At 43.1% G+C, this 23,673-nt stretch overlaps 1 protein-coding gene across 5 annotated transcripts in view; it reads left to right on the top strand.

Moving 5' to 3' along the window:
* The window catches only part of PTPRT (protein tyrosine phosphatase receptor type T), a 1,014,822-nt gene that overhangs the window by 643,239 nt on the left and 347,910 nt on the right, over positions 1–23,673 (top strand). For all 5 annotated transcript variants that reach the window (XM_012781110.3, XM_020281830.2, XM_076011129.1 and 2 more), the window contains one exon: positions 9,348–9,644. In XM_012781110.3, the coding sequence (XP_012636564.2) occupies positions 9,348–9,644 (297 nt within the window). The remainder of the gene's footprint in view (positions 1–9,347; positions 9,645–23,673) is intronic.

The raw sequence follows: 23,673 nt of genomic DNA, 5'->3' as shown, positions 1-23,673 counted from the left end.
AGCAGTGCTCAACAGATACATGCATCCCATTAGGAAGTAATTGTGGTTAAGAAAGGAATAAAAATATTTTTAATTTTGATTTTTGTTTACCATTTTCTCAAACCACTCTCAAGTTGTTAGGATACAAGTACTTATTGAGTTATTTGGACCAATTCATAAATGAAACTGCTAGGTATTTCTTTGGCTTAAGATCTGTGAAAAAAAAAAAAATTACCAAAATACCAAAGGCACCGTGAACTGAAAAAGTTTGGGAAACTCTAGTTGACTATGTATAAAGAATTGTCTATAAAACTGAAAGCAGTAAAAGGAGAGCATGAAACCATTACACCAATGTAGCAGCAGTGGGAATCAGCTACTGCTAGGGCTGAATAGAACAAAGAGAAGAGGCTGGGGTTATAAAAACTTAAAGATCAGAGGAAGAAGTGGTTTTTGGCTGGTGCTGCCTCTGAGGTAGCGTTGGAGAAACTGCAAACTAGATACAAATGCTGTGACAGAACGAGCTCCCTGGACCAGGAAGTGATGCTGGTGTGTGCCCACAGGAACAGGAAGTCATCTTCCAGCCTCGCAGGTGCCCTCTTTCGCCCCCTGTGGGCAGAGATGAGCACGGAGCCAGGGGGTAGAGCAGAGATGTGGTTTGTGCAGTCCCCGGTTCAGCACCATAAAGCAAGGTGTAGAAGGGATTTTGGGAGCCAAGAGTCGATGCCTTAATGACTGACTGAGAGCCCTTGGGTTGTATTTCTCATGCTTATGCTGGGCCTGAGGGCCACGACCACAGTCAATAGGCTGCCTCTTGAACCTGCGTTGTATCTGACCCTTGGCTCCCCAACCACACCCCAAGCTGATTGCCTGTGAGCCTATGGGACAGGGCTGTGGGATTAGCCCTGATGGGACCCCAGATTACATTCCACCCAAGCCCACCCACCCACGTGGGATGGGGCAGGACACACAGCCAACTCTGGGTGAGACAAGCTTTTGAAAAGAAGCTTTTCCAGAACAACTAATATTTAAACTGAGACCCTCTCAAAATGAGTGGAAGCTGGGAGAGAGGTAAGAACAAAGAGGAGAAGGAAGAGTGACAACTTTCAGTCCAAATGTCACCTCTTCAGACTCATCTCTGACCACCATACCTAGCTCACCACTTGCACCTAGTTTATCCTGTATCTGTTTTCTTCAAAATTTTTCTATTTATATTATTATCATATTATAACATATATATTTTCTTCAAAACACATGCAATTTGGTCAGTTCATGTGTTTGGCTGTGGCTGTGTTCATCTGTTTCTCTCACCAGGTTATGAACTCAAGGCTAGCAAGGGTCCTATCTATTTGTGTCATAACCTAGCTTCCCATCCCATAGATGCTCAATAAATATTTCAAGCTAAGCCATGGGGAGGAAAAAAGTAAGAACTTTAGTGTAAATAGAGAAGAAATATTAAGAAAAATCAAGGGTCTGCTAACCAGCATAATACATTTTACAAATGGAGTCTAACTGGCAAAATTTAAGGTATTCAAAATATGTGAGTTGGCTAAAATATTTTTAAAACACGCTCAAGAATTACAGAGTGAAGAAGAATCCAGCAAGACTTCTAGCCTTTAACCTTAGGAATTGTGTCTAAGCCTTGATTCCTAAGTAGTACTGTGGCAGCAATTGGCTTAGCAGCATTTCTGGTTGCCTAAAGTGACTGTCGTGGTCATTTATTTTGTCCCTAGAACAGGAGTAAGCAAACTTACTTATAGCTCAAGGCCCTGGCTGCTTATTTTTGTAAATAAACTTTTATTGAAACGCCGCCACATCCATTTGTGTACATGTTGTCTATGGCTGCTTTTGCACTGTAACAGCAGAGGTGAATAGATGCGACAGAGACTGTCTAACCTGCAAAAGACTCATCAGCCTTCCTCATTCCATCCTGCGCAACTGTTGTGTCTGCATCTCCCCAGCATGAGTCTCACAAAGGCAAAAAATTGTCAGCCTCATTCACCTACACCCCTAATGCCTGGCCAACCTCAAAGATCCACGATACATTTGTAGAAAGGAAAGAATAAATACAGTAACACCTTAAGGGTTAGGTTTTCTAACACTGAACTATAATTGGTTAAAAGCATGAGCCCAGCAGCCAATTAGATTGAGAACTAGGTCAGTATCCACAGCAACCCGCACAGCTCCTGTTTGTCTCAATGGCTGTCCTGTCTCACCCCCCTTCTGGGTTGGAGGTGATGTATCTGTATCAAGTTTCATGCCTGAGTTTGGAAGATGATGTCTCCCTAATTCACCTCGTAGCCCAGAGAGGCAGGGAGCCTCACCCATGTTTCACACCTGAGAAAAGGGAGGTGTAGATGTAGGTAGGATAAGTGCCATGCTTAGGTCCAGGTGATGACAGAGCCAATGTTCTTTTCACTGTGTCCTGATGCCTCCATGTTCAATAAATGCTTTTTAATTAATGAGCAAGCCAATGAACAAGTGAAAGAATTACAGGAGGGTAGCAACTGAGTCATCTTCTCACAAGGTAACATGCATCACCTTCAGATGACTCCAGGTGTCAGGGTAGGTAGGAGCCAGCATTTCTGGACTGTGGGATTACCAGCATCTCCAAAGGTAACATCTGGATTCTGATCCTTGCCTGCCTTTATAAGATGTCCATGACAATACAGGTTGAGTATACTTTATTTGAAATTCTTGATACCAGAACTATTTCAGATTTCAGGGTTATTTTTTTCATATTTTGGAATATTTGCATTATACTTACTGGTTGAGCATCTCTAATCCAAAAATCTGAAATCCCAAGTGCTCTCATGGGCATTTCCTTTGAGCATCACATTGGTGCTCAAAAAGTTTCAGATTTTGGAGCACTACAGATTTCGGATCTTCAGATTAGGGGTATTCAATTAGTATTCAACAAATTTCTGTCGACCAAATATCTGCAATACATTAGAGGTGGAAAGTAAACAAGAGAGTGGTCTTGGATGATGCTGGAAAGAAGATGGATATTTATTTTGTTCCTCTTGCCTTTTTTTCTTCGCGTTTCATTTCCATGTAGAAATTGCAAATTAATGGTCACATCGAAGTATCTGTCAATGTATTACTGCTCTTGCACTATCAAATTATGTTGGCAATAATGTTTCCAGCTGCCTAGGACTCCATTGCAATTTAATTTGAAAGGAACTCAAATTGCATCTCCAAATGGATAAAAAATTAATTTTACATACAAGCTATCCACCTCCACATTTTCAGCCCCATGCCCCAAATTATCTCAATTGAGGTTCAACTTTGAACAATACATATGCTATAGCCAACTCCACATGCAAAGATGAATACATAGTAAATTCATGAGTTGGAAATCTGCTTTGCTGCTTCTTTTTTAATAAGATGTTCTGCCTTGATTAAAGTCATTAGGAGATTCTACAGCTATTGCCTTTGACAGCAGGGATGGAGGCTGAGTCCATACAGAACAAAAAAAGGAGGCAGGAAACTTAACCACATGATTACCCTTAACCATTAGAGTGTAAAGAGAACTCTGATTCACTCTTTTCCTTATTGCTTTTCCCCTGCAGTATATCAGCACCTTAATTCTGGTGGTTTAGGCTTTGGTTATCACCTAGTTTCTATATTTACTCATTAATTTACTTATTCATTTATTCATTCATTCAGAAGCTATAACTTTTAGTTATAGAAATGAAGAGATCTAGGAGTTCGCAAGTTAGCAGGGGAGGCACACATGAGCCAAATGTATACACAGGTACCCTCAATTTGATAAGAGTCATGGCAGAAGCATGCTAGCAGGTTAAAGAAAACAGATGGCAGAGGCATTCACCGTCGCAAGGGAGGCTGGAGGAGAACCTTACAAGTAAAGGATGGCCTTGCAGCTGGGCCTTGACTGTACCAAATAAGGGATTGTCGCTGGCTCCAAGCAGAGGGAACAGTACGGGTAGAAGCACAGAGACATGAGAAGATTTGGGACACCCTCTGTTTCAGGAGTATAGGACCCAAGAAGTGAGAAGTGAGGACACAAAGCAGGGGATCCTGGAGTGGGATGGCACAAGCTGCAGGTCGTGCTCAGGTATTAGGTTGAAAATGATACTTCAGGATAGAAATGGTACTTGTGTAAGAGCCACGTGGAAGGGGAGAAGAGCTCAGAGGTGAGGAGGACCAGTCTACCTTCCTGAGGCCACAGCAGAATGGAGACACTTTTGAAAACATGGGTTGGTCAGCCACACATGCATGTATGTGTGCACACACATGTACATACACCTGTCCCCTAACATGTGCAAAATCACAAATGGGGCTGGGAGGAGAATACAAATGGCAGCTCCTTTCCCTTCTCCTTTCACCCAAAACTCCCTCCCTCTCCACAAAAGGCCCCCCCATGCCCATGTGTGTGGAGACCTCAGTCCTCAGGTGCAAGTTCTGTTCACTTTCCCAAAGCAACCATCCTTTGGCCACTCCTTGGGCCAAGGGGTGTTCACAGGAAGGACAGACCAACAGAAGAAAGTCACATAGGCCCTGGAAGTGAGTTTAGGGTCCCTTGGGCAAGGAATTCTTGGGTGTCAGGTGCATGGCTCCAGAAGGGAGAGCAGAGGGGCAGTGGGCATGGCCCATTGGCGCACTGAGTCCTTGCTCTGGAAGGAGGGCACAGTTCGAAGAGTGCCAAAGTGGGCTCTCCAAACACAGGACTCAGGACAGGGCCCCTGTCGCCCAGTCTCAGAGAATATAGAAAGTGCACCAGAGATTGAGCTGCTTTGATTTCCCATCAGAGGATGGTTTTCCAGCTTTTGAGACAAGCCACATTCTCTTCCTGCTGTTGGCCATCTTCTTGTCCTGGAGGCTGTTACTCGAGGAGGTCATATGGACAGGGCTTTATCTGGAAGCAGAAACCTTAGGCTCTAGGCTTGGATGTATTGACACGGGGGATGTAAATTCAACAAACCAATCTCCACTGCACACACAAGGCTTTCTCAGCAATTTCCAGCTTGTTTGCACCAACCTGAATGTAAACCCAAGACTCTCCCTGCTGCAGGCAATTACTGGAGCAGAAGCTGAGTTTGGCGGCTGGGGTGTAAGGGGGTCAGATTGAAAGCATGAATGCTTTCATCACACTTTTTGAAAACTAGTTTCCATTGTATAGGATTTCAGAACATTCTCTTGCTTGAATACAAAAAAAGGAAATGTTTCCCTTAAAGACCCTGCTGATATGCTGAAGAAGGCAGAACGGGGACTGTAGAGTCAGGGGGTCTGAGCTCAGTCTCCAAGAACAGGCCACCATCTGTTTATCTCAACAATCATGTGTTGTGTGCCGGGGTCATTGGACAAGCAGAACGTGGTCCCTTGCAGCCTAGGAGGGCAGACAAGGCACATGGACAAGCAATTCCTGGGCAGCACGACAAAGGCTGAGTGTGAGGGACAATGGTGCAAAGTGCCCTGGGAACCCAGAGAACAGGGACTCAGCTGTGTGGCCCTGGGTGAGTTACATCCCTTCCCTGAGCCTCAATTTCCTACACCATAGAGTTGTTTTCAGAAGGCGAGTGCTAAGGGCCAGCACCTAGCCCAGAGACGCTACCTCAGTAGCCATTGCCTTTCCCTTTGCTTGAATGACAGTTCTTGAATTTACAAAACACTTTCACCTACATGTGCCTAACCTGCAGGTCTACCTGAGTCCTTCCTGCCTTTTGCATTTGAAGAGATTTCCTTGAACCTCTTAACTTCCATAGCCTGGGGAACATCCCAAAATTTTGGTAACACACGTAGACATATTTTCCGTGGCCCCTATGCTTCTGGTCCCTGTGTTCCCATGTGGTACCTTATTTGGGCATTTGGACCAAGGTGTGCAGATTTCAGCTTTCAGTCCTTCCTAGAATCCCCAGGAGATCCAATCACAGGGATCATGTTTGCAGTATTTCGAGGGCCTTGCTGGAGATCTTATTATAGAAACACACGAGGAGGGTCACACTGGTCTCCACCCAACATTCTGCTGTGCTCGCCCTCACGCCTCTCCTGTGCAGCCCAAGACCAAGTGAGTGCATTTTTCTCTTCCTCTGGAAGCTCGGCGGAAGTGGTACCCTGGCCCCGAGAATGCAGTTTCTACTCCAAACAAGCCTCTTAAGGCATTTCTCCAAGAAAGGCAATTCTGTCTAAGAAGAGTACCTACTGTTAGCCAAGGCAATTTTCTCTCTCTTTACAGTTCATTTTGTGCTCATTAACAGCTCTGAGATTAGTGTAATAATTTCCACTTTATAGATGAGGAGATGGAGGCTCAGAGATGAAGTGCCCTTGCCCAAGGTCACATGGCTGCTGAGTGCCAGGGTCTGACTTCAAACCGTGCTCTGGCCAGCACCACTGTACCCTGTGGCCCACTGTGACAGTCAATCACACATGCTTGGGAGGAGGCAAGTGGCTTTTCCTGTGTCCCCACCTTTTCACTAGGAAGGGGGGGAGGAGGCTGACAATTTTCCTCACCTTCTTTGAAAAAGTGCCCCTGGCTGCTTCTTCCTTGAAGAGAAGCAGAAAGGTGTTCATGTGCACACCTGCACAGGTGAGCTCCAAGGAGAGCGGAGACTGGGGGCGGGAAGACAGGCCAGTGGCCAGCTTAGCACTGAGTGCATTTAAGCCCCGCATCACCCTCTGGGGCAGGTCTCGGGTTCCTGAGAGTCATTTCTGCCTTACAGTTGTTGGTGATCTCACAGTGGTACTGCCCAAGTGTCCCCAGACTCCTGTGGATGGTGACACGCCATGACAGACATGATTATGTTCTGTCCCTGATCTCAGTCTCTGGTGCTGTCACAGTGCAGAGAAAACACAGAGGTTTTGGACTCTCACAGACTTCAAACCTTGGCGGTGCCACTCACTATGTCTTTAGGCCAAGCATTGCACCTCATGCAGCTTTGGTTTCCTCTAGGGTAGGCCTGGTGATGCCTTCCTCACAGGTAGTGAGATCTGCAAATAGAGCATGTATCCTTTCAACTGATATCTACTGAGGCTCTTTTTACTTTGCACACTAGATGTCGGGTCAGGCAGACATCAGTTCCAAACCCCTCTTGGCTACTTGCTAGCCTTGCTACTCGAGACAAGTTCCCAGAGCCCTCTGGGCCTCAGTTTGTTTATCTGTAAAGGGGGCTTGGTCATCCCTCCCTCCCAGGGTCAGGGGATGATTCAGGAGACAGAACCTGACACTTGAGGCCAGGGCTCCATCAATGGTGTTTTGTTTGTGCTTGAAGCCCATCTTGGAGCTCTCAGAAATGATATTTAAATGGGATATGGTACATTTTAACATGGTTAACAAAATGTGGGCTTAGCCTTGGCCTCAAGTGGGTCTTATATGTTCCTGTTTTCACTCCCTCACGCGGGGAGGTGAGAGCCCCAGGACAGTGACTGTCCTATGGGGGCCTTGGCATCAGGGTGGAAGGCACCCCCGGAGGAGGAGTGTTGAGTGGGTCCTAAGTGGGGGCTCGGGGGTGGCCTCCCTGCCAGGAGAGTTCCGGCGCCTGGACAAGTGGAAAGGCTCCGGTTGGGCAAGGCTGATGGTGACACCTGGGGCTTCCTGGGCAGACAGCTTCTCTCTGTCTCTGTGTCCACTGTGCTCGGTGCAGTCTGAACCACTCTGAGATGTCTAACCAGCAGCGGCTGCTGTGCCCAATCATAGCCCCCCAGCTAAAGGGACATAAAGGGACAGCACTCTTCACCTTCTGTTCCACGTGGGTTCAGCACAATGGGCCCACAGCAACAGCTGATCCAATGTCACCTTCTCCAAGTCACCCATGTGATTTGGGGATGCTGGCTCTCCTTTCCACAGAGGACCTGCATACATGAATAATTAATTGGGCTATGAGAGTGACAGTGAATTCCCCAGTTGATCAGGGGCCAGAGTTGCCCGCTCTCCCTGGCCACCTCAGGCCAGCAGCCACATGGAGAGTTCTGGGCTGGCTCACCAAGCTCCCTGACATCACTGTAAAGTGTGTCCCTTGGTCAGGCTCTGATACTGGTTATAGGACATTTTCCCCATAAGGACAGATCAACTGGCACCAAGATCACCCCCTCTCCAGCTTTTGCTCTTATAGCTGTACTGGTGCAGAGGTAGCCTCACCCCTAAATATTACTATTATTATTACTATTACTGCAAAACAAGCAAACAACTCCCCCCAGCTACCATATATGGACTGCTTATTAAGTTCCAATTCTAACTGTTTTACAAATACCTTATCTAACTCCCTCCTCCCCTGCAATGAGGTTAGGTACTGTTATTATCTTCATTTTACAAATGAAATAAAAAGTAGACCAAAGAGGTTACATAACTTGGCAGAGTCCTGTACGTGATATGGGGGAAAGTACTGATTGAATCGCTAATCTGTGCTTAACTACTCCCAGCTGAGGGACTCTGACACAAGACTTTCTGGGGGCGACTGTCACACACACGGGAAGTTATGTTTCCACCGTAACAACTGCCTAAACCTAAACATAGAATGAGCTTTACATGTGGGGATTTTTAAAAAACATGTTGTTATAATCTGTTTGGTATGAAAACATCTATTTAATATGTATAAAGTGTAAAGAGACTATTCATAGTGAAATAAAAGACATAGCCAATGCTATATCTAGGAGGGGGTCTGGGGCCAAGTTCAGTGGGGAGGGTGGAGCGGGAGACAGCGCTGGGTGAGAGAAGGCACTGTCGGATCTGCCTTTAGAATGCTGTTCCTGGAGGGGCCAGCGTGGGGGAAACTGGAGAGGAGACAGACAGGTGGAGAACTGTCTGTCACAGGAGGCTGAGAAATGATGAACTGTGTTGTCCAGGAAAGGAAGGGAAACCCCAAGGCAGAGCCAATGGGTGGCAGTGTGGAGAGACTGGGTGCTGGTCATATTAAGGATGCGACTCAGTTTCCAGCTTCTGTGTCTGGTTGTTGTTGACTGAAGAGGGGAGGCTGGTCCCCAAGAGGCAAGGATGTGGCTGAATTAAAAATAAGGAAGCAGGTCAGCATTCCAGCAGGCACGTAGACAGGCATGTCCCGGAAGTGTTGTGTGTGCTGTCGGTGGTACCCAAGATGGTTTTCGGTGGCCCCTTGATGAACTCTTAAGAATCGAACAATTTTGCATTTATGTTTAGGGTTAACATTTATTTATGGCAAGTTTTCCTTCTATATATTTATTGTTTTTCTTTTAGCTGCATGTTTTTAAATAAGACGAAGGAGATCGATTTAAAGAAAAACGTTGTCTAAATGATACTGCATGCTGCCAAAATCAGGAAGGCCGCAACTGGGTGGTGGAGATAAGTTCGGAAGAGCTGTTCTCCCTGTGTCAGGGGACACACACCCCGCCTTCCCGACAGCCTGCTCAGAGCCCTTGTGTCTCGCGTGTGTGTCTTGCAGACCCGGTGCATGGCCCACAGAACGTGGAGATCGTGGACATCCGAGCCCGGCAGCTGACCCTGCAGTGGGAGCCCTTCGGCTACGCGGTGACCCGCTGCCACAGCTACAACCTCACCGTGCAGTACCAGTACGTGTTCAACCAGCAGCAGTACGAGGCCGAGGAGGTGATCCAGACCTCCTCCCACTACACCCTGCGCGGGCTGCGCCCCTTCATGACCATCCGGCTGCGCCTCCTGCTGTCCAACCCCGAGGGCCGGATGGAGAGTGAGGAGCTGGTGGTGCAGACGGAAGAGGACGGTGAGCAAGAGGGGAGAACTTACTCGGGAACAGGGAGGTTGAACCTGAGCACGGGGCCATGCTAGTCAGTTGCGATGTTTTTATTCTTCCTGCATCTTTAATCTCCCCCACCCCCGCTGCCTCTTTTGGTTTCTGACTGTTTTCCAAGGTCTTCAGTGAAGGACTTTGCTAGCTGTGCATTGCACAACTCCAGGGGGTGCTGTTCCCATCACAGCGGCAGCTCTGCCACAGACATGCACTCACGTGTGACCTTTTTCTGCCTCCATCCCACTCCCCTATTTATGCCGCCATCTCTGCTCAAAGTTTAACAACCCCTGATCCTTCCCCAAAAGGAAGAAAACATATTATTTAAACATGCTGAGTTCGGGACTCAGATAACTCTGGATTGTGTAAAAAGTTTTAAAAAGAAAATACATGTGAAAAAACTTAGCACACTCAAATTCAAAGGCATCTCAAATTCAAAGTGTTCAAAAACAAACTAATCTCCTCTTCTATGCTGCCGTCTCTCCCTGTGTTCTTCATCTCAATGAACTGCGTCCTGTAACTCAAGATAGAGACCTAGAAGTCAGCCTAGGAGCGCCCATTTCTGCCTCCCACCCCACCCCACCTCCACACCTTACAAGGCTCTAATGAGTCTGCGCCCTGCAGTTTATCTTCCAACAAGCCTCATAACTTTAGTCTCCAGGAACACGGCACCGCTACCCCTAGAGCACATAACTTGTCCTGCCTCTCTGTTCTCACCCATGCTGTTTCTCCTGCTGGGAATGATCTTTTCGTCCATGTTTGCTGGACAAACTCTACCGATCTTTCAAGACTTTGTTCAAATGTTACTTCCTCCAGGAAGCCTTCCTTTACTGCCCCAAACTGGCTTGGGTATTCCTTCCCAAGTTCCCTCTGCGATTTGTGTGTAACTCTGCCACCACAGTCACCTTATGGATGGAGTAGAATTTGCCGCTTCCAGGACTTATCTAAGAAACACTTCTCCATGGCTGCATCTCAGTCTTCCCTCCAGCCTGGCTGCCCCTGGCCTTGGGGGAAATAACTATCTTTAGTTAGTTCCCAAGAGTCAAACTCTGATATGAAAATGTGTGTGCAAGGGATGGATGAAGAAGGTTTTCCCAGGGGAAACTGGGAGGGGAGATGATTAAGCAGAACTGGAAAGGGGAACAAGCTAGGGTACAACTTCTGGCCAAGTCCAGCAAAGGGTGACTGCAACCTGAGCCCTGCAGGGGACACTACAGGCTGGCCATGTATCACAGATGCTCAAAGTCAAGGAAGGGAACTTCCATCCATTGGTGAGGGGCAGGGATGAGAAGAAGAGATTGGGAGGTAAAATTTCAGGAACTTTTGTCTCCCTGTATGTACAGGCAAAAGATGGAGGGGCACAAAAATGGGAGAAAAAGATCCAAAGGATTTATCCATAGCACATATCCATAGTCATTGTTGGCTACATGGGCAAACACCCTACTTGACTCAGATTAGTCTTAGAACCTCAAGACACAGCCTCTACCACGGCAATCCTGTCTAGTGCTCTTTTTTCATGAAAGCAAGTTCTAAGGACCCCTGAGTTATGGCCCTGGGTGGGATCCAGATCCTCATCCTCAGCTGCAAAACCTCACAAGGAATTAGAGAAAGACCACCAGCCTCTTCTCACCCTGGTTCTCAATTTCCACTTACCCCTGTGTCCCATCCTAGAACTGCAAGTTTTACACCATCTACCTTCATGATAAATCCCTACTTGATCCCCTTCAAGTTCACCCTCACAGCCATCTTGTTTGCAACACCGCCTCCCCATACTGGGTGTTGGGTCATTGTGGAGGTAGCAGCAGCAGTGAGGACCCAGCCTCTGTCACCTCAGCTCCTCCCCTTCCTGACCTTGCACTGAACCTCAGTCTTCTGTGGGTACAGCTCTCCCCACCTCCCACAACCAGCTTCTCTAGGGGAGCTGAATGCTCTACTTCCTGTGCACCCCTCCCCACCCAGCCTCCAAGAGAGGGGGCTTAGGCATCTGGCTTTGCCTTCATTCTGCAGCCCTGAGCTGTGACCCTGGATTTGGCTTCTGATAAAGCTACCAGAGCTTTCCCTAGATCTGGCTCCATTGTTTCAAAAATGCACAAACACTTCCTCCAGCAGGTGGAATAATGCACTGTTGGAAAAGGTAGATTCTGAGGCCAAGTATGCCTGGGACCCTTAGTGCCCTGATGTCCTCATCTATTAAATGGAGTTAATTATAGTATACCTACCTTATGGGTTCTTGAGCACACGAAAAGGGATGATATATAAAGAAATTGGACTGATACCCAGCAGATTGTAAGTTTTCAATAAATGTGGCTGCTGTGCATTTGCACTATCATAGAAAAAAATATTTCTTGATGAAGGGGCATCTGACACAAGCAACTTCCCAACCACTTAGCTTCCCGAGCAAACTTCTCCAAAGCTCTAGATATCCACTCTAACCAGTTATGGAAAACACAACATAGACTCTCAAAAAGTGGCATTGTGCTTGGCGCCTGATTTGAGAAGCAGAATGAGGGCAAAAGGGTGGTTTAAATATTCGTATTCACAGGGAATTCCTGGTTTTTAGACAGGTTGGACATCAGCATGAAAATTCAGGACTTAGGAGATGAGCAATAATGTTTAGCGAAGGAGCAGCTCAGGGCATATTTTTCAAAGATGCTCTGCCCACCTTGGACTGCTCTTTGAGGATTACCGACATGTGCACCAGCAAATCCCAGATTCCAGCTTTAAGGCATGCGTTAACCTCTCCTCTTTTCCTTCTTGTCACCAAGGGGAAAAAAAAATGCAAAGCCTTTATCAAAACAATGTGAGAGCAGCAAGGCTTTGAAATTAAATTTTAATTAAACATCATTAATAAAACACCAATTCCTGCTCTACAGAAGATGTGTGGACATTATCATATTAAAGACACCAATATGTAAGACACCAGTCCTCAGTTCTGAAGTTATTTTGAGGCCCCACTGCGGAAACCTCTGGACGGAAGGAAGGTCTTGGCAGAGTGTGTATGCCAGGATTAGGTTCTACTCTTTCTGGGGAGGGGACTGTTTCTGTGCTGGGGAACTCCTTCACCTCAAGGACGAGTTGAGGGTACAGCAGGGCTCTCTCTAGTCGATTAACCGAAGCTCCCCTCGGGGAGCCAGAGAGCAACCTTTAGGATTGAGCTGAAGGGATTCACGCTGCTTCCATTCCTGCTACAAAATTGTCTTCTGGGGAATGTTAGAATTTGTAATTTCAACACCCCAGTGCCTTTGAGGGCCTGCAGAGAAATCTACCACTGGAGAGAGAACCTCGTGGCCACTGAGCCCGGTGGCTTCATCTGGGAAGCAGCTGTTGATAAGAGACTGAACAGATTCTTTATTTTTTCCTTTTCCGCAAATGTGTCAGACAAAACCACAGCTCACTTCCTTAGTGGTTACTTCTCCACCTTTAACCACACCACAGCCAAGATTGTGAAATGGAACAGTTGAGGCCTTGAAAGACAAAAAAGGTCATGTTGATGGTGGGCTCATTTGGCTATTTGAGCACCTGCCCTGTACTGGGCACCCATAGGTGTGCTATATAGGGTGACCTCGGCACTGCTTTTGCCCAGTATTCTATTGTGAAATGTTTCAAAGCTATAGAGAAATTGAAAGACTAGTACAAAGAAGACCTGTAAACCCTTCACCTACATTCAACATTTGTTAACACTTTGCTACATTTACTATTCCATATATATATATATAGAGAGAGAGACAGAGACAGAGACTGAGACAGAGAGAGACCGAGACAGAGAGAGAGATAGCTATCCAGAAAGTATCTAGCTGTGTAAAATATGTTCTCGTTATATTAACAATGGCATGATACTTTCCAGACAAGCCTTTTTATATCTTACATATATGATAGATATGTATGATGTGGAAATGTCATATCTATAAGTACATACAAGATTTTTAACCATTTGGAAGTACATTACAGAAATCATGACACTTGACTTCTAAACTCTTCAGCATAAATGACCTAAGAATAAGCACATTCTCCTGCATATCTACAATGCCATATAACCTCTAAGATGTTTAGTGTTAATTTTAAAATAACCTAATATGCAGTCCATGTTCATGTTTCTGGTAATATTAAGCCTGATGCTATGTGACAAAACCAGGATGCAAGATATTTTTTGACAAGAATATTATGACATGGTGGTGATGTACATCCCTCCCTCTATCTTGTCAAGTGACGGGCAACTTCAGGGACCCCACAGTTGGTGCTGTGTATGAGCACTAAGATGATGACTACCTTTCTCCTCTTGTAAAGGATCTGTGTAGTGATACTTCAAGAGGGTTTGAGAATCCTATTCCCCTAAACCTTTCACTTGATGTTTTTTACACCCCTTGATAATTCTCACTTGAATCAACTATTACATCGGCACATACAAAAGGATGATTTTTAAATCTATCATTCCCTCTACACTTATTAATTAGCATTCTTCTTGATAGAGGAGCTTTTCTTTCCTCATCTTCCTCCTCATTTTTAGTGTCCCTAATGATTCATAGATTATTTTTTGACTCAATGCATTAAAATCCACTACTGTCATTATTCTTTCTGCTGTTCGAATTTTCTTGACTGTGTCTGGAAGGAGTCCCTTTACACTGGCTCCTAGGTCGTTTTGACACGTTCTCATTAGTTCTTCCTTGCTTTTAGCACAACAAGATATTCTGGACTATCCTTGTAATGTCCCTGCTCCAGACCTGAAATCAACCACTTATCTAAGGATTTCTAGTTTCTCTCAGTGGGGAGTGGTCTTTTGGCACTGAGATATGTGTCTTAGGTGTGTTCAGTGATCCGTTACTGCCCCTGGGCCCTTCACGTGGGGAGAGCTAGGAAATGGGATTTATCTGCTTTAATCATGAGCTCATACTGATTCAAATCCAACACCTCAGGATTCTTCTGCACATTCTATACATATTTCTCCGTTATCCCACAGTGAGAATTCTGATTCTCAACATCCACATATTAATATTATTTTTTTTCCATTTGCTCCATCCTATAACACATATAAAATAGTTTCCGGATTACAACACCAATGCCACTAACAAAGAGTAAAGCTACTAAGTTAGGTTAAAGAATTCAGGTTTTTCTCTCCCCTTAGGCTGCATCTCACTAAGGGTACACAGTCAGAATACTGCATTCAAAAGTTTAATTCTTTTCTCTGTATGATGAGAAATGGCTTATCACACTTGAAAGGTAGCCATTTTCATTCATTTCTAGTTTATCTTCCCTATAGTTCATTTTGCAAAAAGTAAATGATATTTTTCTTTCTCCTATTTCTTATATGAAAGGTAGCATCATAGATATACTTTGCATGTTGTGTTTTTATTTACCTAATATATCCTGGAAATCATTCCATTACCTATTCTCTCCAATTTCTTCATTCTTTTCATAGCTCTATGGTACTTCATTGTACGGATAGATATACCATGGTTTGTTCAACCACTGTCCAAGGGACACTTAGGTTGTTTTGATATTTACTATCACAAATGAGACTATGGCAAATAGCTTTGTGCATATGTTCTTTGATACTTGTGGAGTTGTATTATCAGGGTAAATTCCTAAAATTGGGATTGCTGGCATCAAAGAGTAAATGCATATGCAGTTTTGTTAGATATGGTAAATGCATATACAGATATTGAGAGATACCCCTCCATAGAAGTTGTATCATCTTGCATTTTTACCAGCAATGTAGATGCACTTAACCCTAACACCAAATGTGAAAGAGCAAGTGGTATTATTTTTCCTAGGTTATAGTAAAGGAAATTTAGGTTCCCATATAATTTTTAACAATTATATACAATATAATTGATTATAGTTCAATAACATAGCATATAATATATATTAAAATAATTTGTATTTAATATGCTTAATCACATATAATAGATTTATTATTTCATTTAATGTCATACATTTTAAAAAGCTCATGTACTTTAATTGTAGGGAAGACTGACATATCTCAAGCATGAATGCCTTTATTTTATACATTTCAAACAATCCTTATCATCTGGTTTCTCACATCACAGTAAGCTAGAAGGAGGTTGCATGTCACTAGGGATGGGTACATATGTAGTAGGAAGATGCGGCATGTAAAACCTGGAATAGAGAAAAGCGAGAGGAAAAGCACAAAAGGTAATAGCAAGGCAATAAGTAAAGCAGTCCAGAATCTTTTAGCAGAAAAGTAAAAAGCTATGTGCACCTTAGTAAGTCCTGAAAGCATCACTTTATCAGAGCTCAGTACATTTGATATGTTTCCAAACATGACCTTGAGAGGGTAAGGAGAGATGTACTCATGTTTTTCAAATGCCCACCATGAGCTCTGCATTGTGCTGGTGTAGATGCTATTGATACACATGTGCAAAAAAGGAATTACCAGATACCAAAATTGTACCCATGAACTCTTATCTGACACCTCATATACAATCCTACACCTGGGCACAACCTCCCTAATACTCTCCTCTGTTTTATTGTTCTCCACCACATCCTTTATATCTATTTTTTTAGTTTATTATCAGTTCCTCCATAAGGAATGTATAAGCTTTATGAGATTAGAAGCTTCACTTTGTTTTGTTCCCTGCTGTGTACTCCCCAGCACCAAGAACAAGGCTGGGCCATAGTATGTGCTCACTAACTACTGTTGAATGAATGATTGAATGAACGAATATCTCACATCAAAGTCTATGCCCCTTTCATGATACTACAGTGTAGTACCCATGAGTAGACACGGTTTAAGAAAGTGGGGATATGTATGACGTGTTTTTGCTATATTCAAAGCTGACTCAAACTGGCTTGCTAGAGCTCATCATTAGCTTCTCCTCCAAGTTCAGTAAGACCACATATGTTGCTTGAAATCAACCATAGTGGGAATATTTACACCATGGAAATTGGCAAACAAATTATTTGTTTTTATTTAATTTTCTCTATAGACCTGGTTGTAAAACATTTAGTAGCATACCATTGTAGAGTTCAATTAAAAGGCTTACATCGGATGCCTTAAGATGTATCTGGAATTAAGATTTATCTGGAACAAATATTTTTTCCTCCAGCAAAACTAGATAGTATAAGTAGACTTGAATTATCTAAATCTCTGTGACTTTTCTCCATAAGACTCTGGGGGCCCCAGAATTATTCTCAAACTATTTTGATTTTTCTTAAGTTAGTTCCATGCCTCTTTATAATGAACAACAAGCAACCTACAAATAAATATGGCACCTAAAGTGGAGAGGCCTAAGAATGACCTAGAGAAGGAAAGAAGGAAGGGAAATTCCTGTTGACTTGTGCAAGGCTCTGTGCTTTTATGTATGCTGCCTTGTGACTTCTCATATCAACCCCCAGAGTTCACCATTATTAATCCCACTTTTCAGATATGGAAATGGAGAGGAAGAGAAGAGAGGCGAGGAGAGGAAATGAGAGGAGAAAACTTGCCTTGATAACACTTTGTCCTCTTTTGTGTTGAAATGAAAATTTCCCTTAAATTACCACCTGACTTTAAGGCACAAGAAAACATCTGGTTTAATTACAGTGAATTTGCATGAACCCACTGACAAGAAGCGCAGTTAAAATTAGCAAGTTTAGTGTGCTTTTTTTTTTTAAGAGAATGAAATTATAAAGTAATTAACCTTTGTTGTAGAACTCTGTCAAAAGGATGGAAAGTTCCATGCTGGTAGATAGAAGAAGAAATGAAATTTTGGAAAGGGAAAATGCGGATTCATTAAAGAATTATAAAGAATAAAAGAGTGGAAAAGCAGCACAGAATTAGAAGACAAGACAAAAAAAAAAGGAATCTTTCACCAAGAAGTCTTTGCACGATGAGAGAGAGAAACAGAGAAAATACCTAGTTTAATCAAAGGACAGAGTCTACTTCATTGAAAAGGATATCTTGACCCATGTAATGGCAATGTAGTGGGTAGAAAGAGCCTCCTTGGTCTGGGCTGAGACATCCTGACTTTGCCACTGAGAGGTACCATAACTACTTTCAGCCTTCTGGACCTACATGTCTACCAGGTGGTGAAAGAAAGGAGTGTTTCAGAAAATACTTTGGAAACAGAAGGCTCTGAGCTATATCCAGGCTTCCTTCACTGCTTTGTTATGCAACCTTGGTGAAATAGCTTGCACCTTGTTCACTTTAGTGCTCCCATCTATAAAATGAGGTTGATGATACTACCAGCCTCTTTAGAGAGGCTGCACTATCCTGAAGGTCTGTATGTAAAGCCCTTAATTTACTCTGCCAAGAGCTGTGCTAAGTGATGTGTGACCAACATCAGACATAGTGAACAGCTTTTTTATTTGAGGGTGTTTAGGAAAAACCAAACCAGAGATTGATGCAAAATTTCTGTTTGCCAGGGCCAAGGGACCACTTTTAAACAACCTTTAATCCACCTGTAATTTCAGTTTCAAGCATCTCACTCTGACCACATCTTTCTTTTCAGTGTATTCCCTGCAGTACCATAGCTCCAAAAATTCAACCCCACTAGCACCTGCTGCCCATTCATTGTGCCCACTCCCTTCCATACCAGCCTAAACTCCTTTGCTGGCCACTGCAACCACTCCTGGCATACTCCCCCAGTGTTTTGGCTCCATTCTCATTGGCAGGTATTCACAATCCTGGTTGCACCTGATTTCCTACCTGTTCCAGGTCTTCCCTGTTGTAGCCTACTGCACACTCTCACTTTGAAGCCAGGAGCACCACTGGAGCAGGCTTTTAAAATTGCCCAGTGATACTGTGTTTCCCTGGTCCATCCATACTTCTAGTCTCCCAGACGATATTTCTCCCTTGTTTTCAGACTTCCAGCACCTTCATCCGTCCTCACACTCAGTTGGTGACCTTGGTGCTTAATTGACTGAGAAAACTGGAGCCAAAGAGGCTCCCTGTAGCTCTGCTCACCTTGCCCACATTTTTGAACCTCCCCTCTTTTTCTGTGGATGAATCACTGGTTTTCTAAACAAGGCCCATTTCTCCACTTAATGCACCAAATCCTACTTCCTTTTCCCTGCTCAAGGTCATTGCTCTAGCAATTGTCCACTTTCTACCCTACATCAAAATTTCCCCTATAACTGATTGTATTTATCACCTTCCACACAGCTGCATCTCTTTCATCTCTAAAAAATAAAACCAAGAACACCCAGTTCTACCTTCTCTCCTCAGCTACTATCCCATCCCCTCTTCTCTATATACCTGTTTTCTCTCCTATTCTCTCTTGAACCCACGCAACCAAAGTAACTCAAATCCCTAACGTTCCACCAAAACATTATTTCGAGGTCATCTGTGACCTTCACATCACCAAATCCAATAATCATTACTCAGAGAGTTAGATCTCCCTACTTAACCCCTTGGCAACATGTAGCACAGTTGGTTGTTAAATCCTCCTTAAAACACGTTCACAATGGCTTCCAGGATATTACACATTTCTAAGCTTTCTCCTTCCTCAGTGGCTCCTACTTTTTGTTCTTTTTTGCTGGTTCATTGTAAACATCTCGACCTTATTGGCTCACTTTTAGGGACTCTTTTCCTTTATCTCTATACCAGAGGCTGGCCAGATGTTAAAACATAGGCTTTGTAGACTAGACAATCGGTACCAGCTATTCAACTCTGCCGACTTGTAGCAGGAAAGCAGCCAGAGACAATAGATAAACAAATGGGTATGGCAGTGTTCCAATAAAATTTTATTTACAAAAACAAGCAGCTGGTTGGCTTTGGCCTGAGGGCCATAGTTTGCTGACCCTGGATGCACATTCATTTCCCTAATTATTTCCTCCAGTCCCTTGGCTTTAAAATCCATCTATATGCTAATAATTTCCCCAGTTGCTATCACCAGGCCAGACCTCTCCCCAGACCTCCAGAGTCATTTATCCAACCTTCTCTTCAGCCTCTCCACCTGGATTGCTAATCAGCCCCTGGAGTTAGACACATCCCAGACTGAGCTCCTGGTCATCCCTCAGTGGCCACCAGACTCATTCATCCCACTGTCTTCTCCGTCTCAGTTAATGGCAATTCCATCTTATTAGTGGCTCAAGCCAAAAACCTTGACTCCTCGTATTTGTCAGACCTGAGGCCCTGGATGCCACAATTGCAAAGAAAACCCGTCAACTTTGATCGCGCGACTGGCACCTCCTGGCTTTGTCCAGAGCACCACCCCTGCTTGCTCCCCACATCTGGTCCATCAGCCTATGTCTTGGTCCTTCTTCCAGTATATATCGAGACCTTCACCATTTCTCACCGCCTACACCCATCCAGGCCACTGTGCCCTCCAGCCTGGATTACCGCAGCAGTCTCCTAAATGACCTTTCATCTTCAGCCCATTCTTTTCTCAACCCAGCAACCAGGATGCTCTTGTTCAACCATCCGGCAAATCATATGAGCCCTCTGCTTCTAAGCCTCTGATGGCTTCTCATGTCCCTGAGATGAAAAACCCAAGCCCTTACATTGGCTCACCAAGCCCCAAATGACCTGAATTTCCACTTCTGTTTGTTGCCTCTCTGACCTCAACTCCTTCTACTTCTGCCTTAATGCACAAGTTCAGCCACTGTTCCCCTCCAGCATGTCAGGTGTGTCCCTGCCTTAGGGCCTTTGCATTTGCTGCTCCCTCTGACCAGACTGATCTTCTGCCACATAAGCAGGGCTGGTTCCTTCTGCGGCCTCTTTATTCCAATGTCACTTTCCAGAGAGCTCTCCTCTGACCATTCTATTAAAAACCAGAAGCCCTCCACATCACACTGTTTGTCACTCTTTCCTGACTCCTGCATCTCCTTAGCAATTATCATCTGACATGCTGCATGTTTCATTATACCTTTTATTCTCTGTCTTCTCCCACTAGAACGCACTCCACAGAGACAAGAATTTTCCTTTCTATTTTGTTTGCCGCTACTTCCCAAGCACTTAGAACAGTGCCAGGTAGGTAAATAAGCACACAATAAATATGTTATGGAATGAATGAATCCTGAGTCCTCAGAGACAAAATAGATTTTAAAATTATTTACCATAGGAATCAGAAGATGATTGTAGAAAGCTATTTAACATCCTCAGTAAAGCATGGGAAGATATGGCTGCTATGATTAGCAATAACATCATTCAGAAAGAACAGACTGAGGTAAGGACACCACTGGAAATAGTAACAATCCTAATTGGCTCTGCAAAAAAATCAAATTAGTGATCTCCAGGCTATCCTAGAGCCATTCTTAGAGAATGCAATGAGACCAGGGGGAGGAGCAAACACATGGAGTATTTACTTTGTGCCAGACACCTTGCTAAGCACTTTATGTATATTAATGTGTTAAATCCCCATGAAGACCTATGAAGTAGGTAGTATTTTTATCCTCATTTTAAAGTAAGCAAAGTGAGGCATAGAGACTTGAAGCAACTTGCCAGGGTCTTCCAGCAAACAAGTGGTGGGGACAGGACATAAACCCAGTGTCTGGCTTCAACCCATGGTCTTTGTCATGCCACAATACTGCCTCCTGTGTCTAAATGGTGGAAGTAAGAGTTTTGATTCAGGATGGCAATCTGATCACTCTTCTTAAACTATCTTCCTAAAGAAATATAGAGAAAACCACCTTACAGCTGCCCTGAGAGCTATAAAAGGATGCTGAGCCCACACCAGGAAGAATGAATGCAAAGCATCGTGGGGGAGGGAGACCTAAATGGGAAAGAGATGACTGAGCTGAGATGGCTTGGAAAGAAACCCCCCTGGGGCACAAGACGAAGAGATTTCCAAACCCAGCTGCATTCATACCCCTAACTCTGACTGCCCTGCCCTAGAGGGAGGGGTGGGCCAGGAGTGCAGGATAGGGAGGGGTTGGTGTCATGGGCATTTTTATTTCCTAGTCCATAGTGCAGAGGACCAGAGCTCCCACCCCTAACCTGCATCCAGGGCACGTGGCTAATAAGGAAAGCAGAGGGCTTTAATGCAAGGCTGTCATTGGAAGGAGGTGCTCCCAATAAAGGGAGGGGCAGTATTTCTGGTAACTAACTTTAGGCAGTCTTTCAAACATCTAAAAAGCTCTCTCTCTGCAGAGAATATTCCTGCTCCCTGATTATTTCCCTCCCTTAACGGCTCCTCATACCACTCCCCTACAAGACAAGCAGACCTCTAACCCAGCTAAGTGATGCATAAATATATCTAAGTTCTCCCTTTCCCTCTGAGTTGGAAATATTTAAAACAGGGGACTCAGGTAGTCATTAGCAGAATGACTCCCTAAACCAGACCATCACATACCACTTCTTATAAGGTTGCAAAAAAGAAAGGTTCCTAGACAGATGAAAAAACGCTTTCATTCTTATTAAAAGGGACTAATCTGATAATGCAAAGAAAATGCCTCCTAAGAATTATAGCAAGAAAGAAGATTTGGAAACACACACACACACACACACACACACACACTACCATGCATGCTTGCTAAGAATATCTAAATAAATGCTGGGTTAGAATATGTTCATGGAATGAAAGTTAATGTTGTAAAGGTTTGGGTTCTCCCAAATTGATCTTTGTAGAAGAGTTTAGCACTATTTACTTTACTTATTTTATTTATTTAATAAAAAATTCTATTGTGTTTAGGGATGTGTGCTTAAGGAGTGAAAGCTATAAAGAAAAATGAGGTCATGGTATAAGGTTGACTACTGATAAATTAATGAGATGATTATTTGTATTATGTACTTGTATGGTGCTTATTTCACAATAATAAAGATAAAATGAGGATGCTATATATAATTTTATACCAATAGATTTGAAATTTAGGTGATAGGGAAAAAATTCTGGCAAAATATAAATTGAAGAAACCTAACTCAAGGAAAAAAAATTCCTATATAGTTCTATAACAAATAAAGAAATAGAATCAATAATTAAAAACTTACTTTTTCAATAAAGAAAACAGCAGTCCCAGCTGATTTTATAAGTGCAATCAGAAAAACACTTAAGGCATTTGTAATCCCAACCTTACCTATACACTTTCTGAGAGAGGAAAAGGAAAGAGTAGTTCCCCCCTCAATTTATGACAAGACTGTAACCTTGATGTAAAAACCAGACAAACTTATTATGAGAAAAAAGAAAACAGATGCAAACACCCTAAAGAAAATATTAGCAAACAATCCAAAAATATATATAAATAGGAAAAAAATTGGTTTATCTCAGGAAATCAATATTAGTTTAACTTTAGTAAATCCATTTATGTAATTTGCTACATTAACATACTAAGAGAGGAAAAACATATCATTACTATGATAGATATAGAAAAAGCATCAGTTAAAGCTCAGCATGATTTTAAAACAAAATATCCTTACACACCAGAAATAATAAGGGCCCCCTTAACCTGAGGAAGGATAACTACAAAAAAACCTATAAACACCATATTCAAGGATGAAATAAAAACATCATTATCTTTAAAATTGGAACAGGACATATACCTATCATTATTTCCATTAAATATTGCATTGGTGGCCCTAGTTGAAGATAAGAAAATTAAATGGAGTTAAAAGATTGGAAAAGAACAAAACTATTATTAACTAGAGATGCTACAATTATCTACATAGATAATCCAAAGAAATCTGCACACAAATTATTAAAACTAATAGGAGAATATAGCATGTATGCCAAGATATTAACATTAAAAACTCAATCAAATTTCTGTTTATCTAAGAAGTATATGGTATTTTTCTTAAAGACACCATTTTCAATAGCAATAAAAATATAAGATATTTAGTAAAACATTTATCAGAAGTTTTCAGGATGCATGTATAAACATATAGAGCACTAAAAGACATTAAACAAGTCCTAAATAAGAGTATACCATGATCATGGATGGGAAAAGCTAATATCATAAGGACAGAATATTATCTCTCAATTGAGCTATAATACATGCAATTCCAATACAAAACATAAAACATTTTTTGAATAGGTACAAGCTGGTCCTAATATATATATATATTAATTAATAATGATGTGTAAGTCTTGATGTTTGGTATAGCAAGACCTACAACATTGTACTTCATGTTCAG

The sequence above is a fragment of the Microcebus murinus genome, chromosome 16, assembly GCF_040939455.1.
Source record: "Microcebus murinus isolate Inina chromosome 16, M.murinus_Inina_mat1.0, whole genome shotgun sequence".
Lineage (NCBI taxonomy): Eukaryota > Metazoa > Chordata > Mammalia > Primates > Cheirogaleidae > Microcebus > Microcebus murinus.
This window is presented reverse-complemented; position numbering and strand designations above follow the sequence as displayed.